Here is a 5,716-nt window from a genome sequence, read left to right as displayed (position 1 = left end):
CGCACGCGCTGTTTCTTTACATTTTCACAAGCAGTATTTCTTCCACACGGCAGCCCCGCAGCTTGCCGATAGTCTACGACAGGTGAGCGGCTTCCTCTGAGCGTTTCAGAGATGCCGTTCTTCGGCTACATTTCTAGCAAATGCAAATACATACAATACAAAAAAGTTTTAACCAAATGTCATTGTGGAATTATTAGTGGCAGCTTGACTGAGATGGTAATATGGCGGAGGCAGGCTTCCAGTTTCGCCCCCCCTGTGTGAACCGGTGCACGCCTACAGGCTACAGTCCTTAAGGTTTTCCTGGCCACAGTGCCGTATATACATTAACACTACCTCGCCTCTTGAAACCCCGACTGTCGTGAACTCCCCGTGCCTCCTTTACTCCGCGCGCACCGACCATAAAACTGGCGCCCGTGCTCCACATGCAATAGGAATATCTTGGCAGCACCAAAAATAAAATCTCTGCCAAATAAGTCCTCACCAGGCATCCCCCCTGCTGCAGCCGTGTGCTGCTGGGTGTCTGTTCACAAAGTCGCCCAGACTGGGCTAATGTGTCGGGAATTAAAGCCGCAACCAAGTTCGGCTTATTAAAATGAGTATCGCAGCCTGTGAAACGGTAACGGTCCATTCAAAACCCCCCCGGTCGGTGCTGCTGAACTGCAATGGTGCCCACTCACACTAGCTCCATCAAGTAGCCTGGGACTCACGCTGGGCTCACACTACATGCACAGTTTATTATAAAGCTTGGTCGGAGGGAAGGTCAGGATTTTCGACGTCTGTTGCGGAGGGAGCGGACAGGCTACAGTGTGCAGAACCTACCTTCAGACCCGCTACTGGTTCATCGCAAGCAGTCAGCCCTTAGAAGATGCACATTAGCCAGCGGTCCTGCTTCTCAGGAGTAAAATATCCTCCGCGTTGAGGAAATTTCCAAGTGGCCGGGTAGTGTGAGCAGCGGCAGTGTGTGTGTGTGTGTGTAAATGAGGAGGGGGTGGATAATCCTACGATGGAGGGGGGGGGGGGGGGGGGGGGGAGGAAATGCGTCATTATTAATGGACTCAGTGCTTTGTAGTCCACCTGTCCACCCTATCCACTGGAACTACAAGAGTGTGTCTGTGTGTGTGTGTGTGTGTGTGTGTGTGTGTGTGTGTGTGTGTGTATCGGGGGAGGGGGATAAAGTGACAGTTTTAAATAGGGATATGCGTACTATGCACTGAGCTAAATACTTAACATCTGAAATTTTATTGAGAGCAACATTGCGAATCCCCAAGGCAGATTTTAATTAACAATTAGCCTAAATTACTATTTTTTTTAGTTTGTTGGGTCTCCATGTGACACGCTGTTATGTTAATGAGCCTGGGTGAAGATGAGAGTACATTCCCTCAGATTTTGGTCCCAAGCTGAAAGGAATAAAAAGCAGAGCCCCCTGGTGTAAAAGGCATCCAAACAACAACATCTGCTCAAATATTTGAGAGCAAGTGTGGAAATGCCAGTTGTTTGTTTCCCTGTGGGGAGACAGTGATATCAAAGTGACATCAAACCTGGAGCCTTTATCTTTCTGCATCTGGTTCACTGTGCACAGAGAGAAGTTTGAACCCTCCCTTGCTCAAAGGAAAAAAGGGAATTGCTTCGTCCATCAACACAAACGCATAGTAGCTCTTGAGCACGCTCACTGGAGGGGGGGAAACTGCCTGGGAGTGGGACAACATGAGAGATATTGGATAGGGCACTTAATTAGAGCCCGTTGATTTTAGTTGGGGGGTGGTGCAGGACAAAAATATAAGAGGGGGGATTGTGGGCATTCCTTACATATGCTATAAGTGGATACTGGGTCCTTGTTGTCAGGGTACAGTCTGGTGAAATGTGAACCTCGGGGACAAGTTAAAGGTGTTGACCCCAGACGGAGCAGTAGGCCTACAATCATAGCCAAATTCCAGACATTCTGATGCGAACTCCTAGTTACTGTCAGTGCTGTTAACACGCCTGTCCGTCTCCCTCACCCCGAGGTCTTTCCACTGGTGGGATACTCTATAATTCCACAGGCACTCCAGCATAAATCTCCAGGCACACATTTCTGCCGGGAAGTTTGCTTTATATCTTTACACAATCCATATGTATACTCGGGTGTGTGATAAACAGTCGTTTCGAGATAAGAACACACACTATGGAGCCGGCTTTGGGCTCCAGGGAGACATTTCAACTTGGAAGTCTGTTTGTTTTAAGCTGTCCATAATCCACGCAAATACTGTGTAGTCTGTGTGGTATACAATTGTTTCTAGATAAGAACACCCATGGAACCAATTTCCATAATATCAGGGTCACAGGAAAAGGTATTACCTTTGAAATGAGATATCAAAAGGAATTCTTTTTTTCACTCAGACATATTTTCATGTTGAAACTTATGTGGTTTCCTTTCAACAAGCACCCGCAGGCATGGAAGGAGAAAAAAAACACCTTTCAAGTAGTAGACCTACCACATCAACGGCAGAGACGTCAAGGTTTGGCCTGTATTCAACTTGACTGGAGATTAATCATTCCTGCTGTAGCTGTTTTCATAAAGCGTTTCAGCATTGCTAACATAAAAGCTAATGGAATCCACAGATGCTTTGAAAAAGTAACAGGTGAGTTTGTGATTGTTTCCAAGAAGAGCTTGATCCAAGATATTAGTGACCGTGTGCCAAATTAGTGGTGCTCACCACGAAGCATAGAGACTGTAAACATAAATAAAGACTGCATTTCATTTCTGGCCTACCGACTCTGCAATACTTTATCAATACACATAAAGTGAAATCAGACAAATGCCTCCACCTTGTGGCTAAATGCATGTAGTAAAAATGTGTGTTGCTATGTTAAAAAACAGGGCCACTAGTTACAACTGGTTTATAGGATGATGAAAATGGATCCCCAAATAATTCTAGAGAAATCACTGGCTTCACAAACTGTGGGGTTTTAGACTTGACAATAGTAATCAATGTAAAGCAGACTGTAGGCTAATAGGTTAGTGGCTTAAAATGTGTTGGATTAATCTGCATAATAACCTGCAAAACAGTTTGGTTGCAAGAAAAGGTTATTTTGAAAATGCGGCTCCTCAAGAAACCACAATAGAGCCAAGACACCTTTGAAAAACACTTACTTATGCTACAGCAAAATAATAAACATACTTCTGAAACCAAGCAAGTGGCTGGCATCTTGTACAAAGGTTACAAGGCAAAGAAATAAAACATGAAGAATGAATCATTTCCAGTGAGGTTTTACTACAAAGTGAAATCGCATGTTAACACAAATATATTAATTGGTTGGGAATAATAATAAATAAGTCAATGTCAGCTTTGTCTCCATAAACCAACAGTACAAGCAGGTACATCATTTGCATCAGGAAATAGAGGCTATAACAGTCTGACAACAGTCTATTGGTATGACTGACAACTTTTGAAAATGTTGGGGGAATCAAAATCTCTGCTTCAAGTTAGTGCTTTGTAAGTATTAGGCCTAATCACTAACAATAGAACTTCTCAGAAATCCTCAGAGTTTGGAGAATTTGCACTTTGAAAAAACACTAATGAACATTTTCACAGTATTTCCATCCCTGCTAATATCAAACAGAATTGGGTTACTTCATTGTGACAGCCCAGTGTATTTGGTTTCCTATGTTTAGTTAAGTCAGGATGGCCAGATGGAGCAGTGAAAAGCATCGACTGTTTACACTGCATGCTCAACTTTAAAGTATCCCATCTAAATGATTCTGCAGTTGTGTGCTTTTAGAGAGTCTTACAAAGAAAAAACAAACCCCACAGGCAACTTTACCACCCAAGCCTTTCCAACAGACCCCTCTACTCCTCTGGCTCTGGTACTCTGGGTTTTGGCTCCTGGATGGCAGATTCCATCCCCGGCAAACAAGTTCTCCTCCGCGCAGCAGTCTCAATCTTCTGCACCCGCTCCACGTCCCAGGGATGGGTGACAAAGCTGAGCACCTCCCCGTCCTCTACGCTCCCTGCCCTCCCCACCCTCCCTGCCCTGTGGATGTAGTCCGTGTGGGACTCCGGGAAGTCGTAGTTGACGACCAAGCGCACCCAGGATGTGTCCAGACCGCGCGAGGCAATGTCAGTGGAGATCAGCACGTCCTCCTTGCCCTTCTGGAAGTTGCGGAAGATCCCCGCGCGGACGGCGGCGGGCATCTCCCCTTGCAGACGTACGTGCCGCACCCCCATCTCTTCCAGCGAGTACCCCAGCCAGTTAACGGTGGGGGCCTTGTTGCAGAACACCAGAACGCCGCCCCCTCCTTTTTCCTGCTGGAGCAGCTTCACGGCTTGGTGGAGCTCCAGGACCTTGTCGGCACCTCTCACCTTCAGGAACGTCTGCTTGACGTGCGGCATGAGGAAGTGCAGCATCTTGCTCTTGATGGTCACCATGCTGCCGAGGTCCGTCACCTGGCCGAGAACTTCCCCCACGCCGCCGGGGAAGGTGGCCCCCACCACCAGCAGCTGGGCTTTACGGCCGAGGCCCCGTGTCTCCGAGGGCCCGCTGGCAATGTGTATCTGGAGCAGGATGCTCTCCAGCATGTCGGAAAAGCTGGGGTCGAACATGGTGTCGGCCTCGTCCACCACCATGAAGCTCAGCTCACTCAGGTCCAGGTAGCGTCTCCGCAGAGCCTTGACCAGAGCGCCGGGGGTGGCCACCAAAATATCTGGAGGGCCCTTCTTGAAGACCGTCCTGATGTGGCCTACACCTCGCCCGCCACCCACAATCCTCGTCAGCATGCCAAACGGGGCGCACAGGGTCCTGGACGCAGCCGCCACCTGGTCAGCGAGCTCCCTGGAAGGCACAAGAACCACAGAGCGAATCTTGTCTGCGGTGTCCAGGTCGACCTCCGACGCCTTTTCAGCCTGCAGTCTGTGAACAATGGGCAGAAGGTAACTCAGCGTTTTGCCGCTGCCCGTCTCCGCGGCACAGAGAATGTTGTGACCTTTCAGGACTTTGGGGATGGTCTGCAGCTGCACTGTGGTGGGATGAGTGATGTTGGCATTGCTCAAAGCCTCCACCAGCTCCTTGCAGATGCGGAGGTTACTAAAGGTCACCGGTTTCCTCTCTTTGTCATCTTCCTCCTGCTGGTTTTCAGTGACAAAAGGTGCAACAGTCTTGGTGTTGTTAATGGTGAAATAGTCACCAAATGATTTGTTGTGCTTCCATCCTTTAGAGGCGAGAAGGGGCTGCTCAAACTTGCCATGTACGTACCCCGCAGACTGGTTCAGCTGAGGGTTCTTGCTCTGGATCAGGAGCCTGCCCGCCTTGACGGTGGTGATTTTGTTTTTGCCTCGCATCTGCTTCACGTTTTCGACGCGCTTCTGCAGATGTCGAGGAACGCGAATGACTACAGGCTCTTCTGGCGTGGCTGACGTTTGACAAGGACGAGTCTGACTGACGGAGCACCGGACATGACCACAGGCCAACACTTTGACACGCTCAGGACAGTGGATAGTATTTGAGTAGAGAGTCCTCGACGCAACCAAAGCCAGGTAGCCGACCTTCACAGGCTGCATTTTGCTGGACTGGTTCACTAGTAGCTAAGAGTTAGCTGACAGAGAAAAAAATGTGAATGGTAGTCCCGAAACATAAAGGTTGATCCAGTTTAGTCTCACGTGGATCTTAAAAAATAGCACTAAATGTTGAAAAGCCCACATAAATCTATTAGCATCGCACACTCGCCAGTGGAGTCGCCATG

General features: G+C 48.3%; 1 protein-coding gene across 1 annotated transcript; it reads right to left on the bottom strand.

Moving 5' to 3' along the window:
• Window positions 1–3,263: 3,263 nt before the first annotated feature.
• ddx28 (DEAD (Asp-Glu-Ala-Asp) box polypeptide 28) lies at window positions 3,264–5,716 on the bottom strand. The gene has a single exon (XM_071910502.2). It carries the CDS (start codon window positions 5,532–5,534, stop codon window positions 3,828–3,830), a length of 1,707 nt encoding a protein of 568 aa, XP_071766603.2. The 5' UTR covers window positions 5,535–5,716; the 3' UTR covers window positions 3,264–3,827.

The sequence above is a fragment of the Centroberyx gerrardi genome, chromosome 1 (genome assembly GCF_048128805.1).
Source record: "Centroberyx gerrardi isolate f3 chromosome 1, fCenGer3.hap1.cur.20231027, whole genome shotgun sequence".
Taxonomy (NCBI): Eukaryota; Metazoa; Chordata; class Actinopteri; order Beryciformes; family Berycidae; genus Centroberyx; species Centroberyx gerrardi.
The sequence above is the reverse complement of the archived record's forward strand: the minus strand, read 5'-3'. Positions and strand labels throughout refer to the sequence as shown.

Bases quoted from the DNA above. Each gene is read 5' to 3' on its own strand.
- ddx28 (XM_071910502.2), bottom strand. From the start codon at position 5,534: ATGCAGCCTGTGAAGGTCGGCTACCTGGCTTTGGTTGCGTCGAGGACT.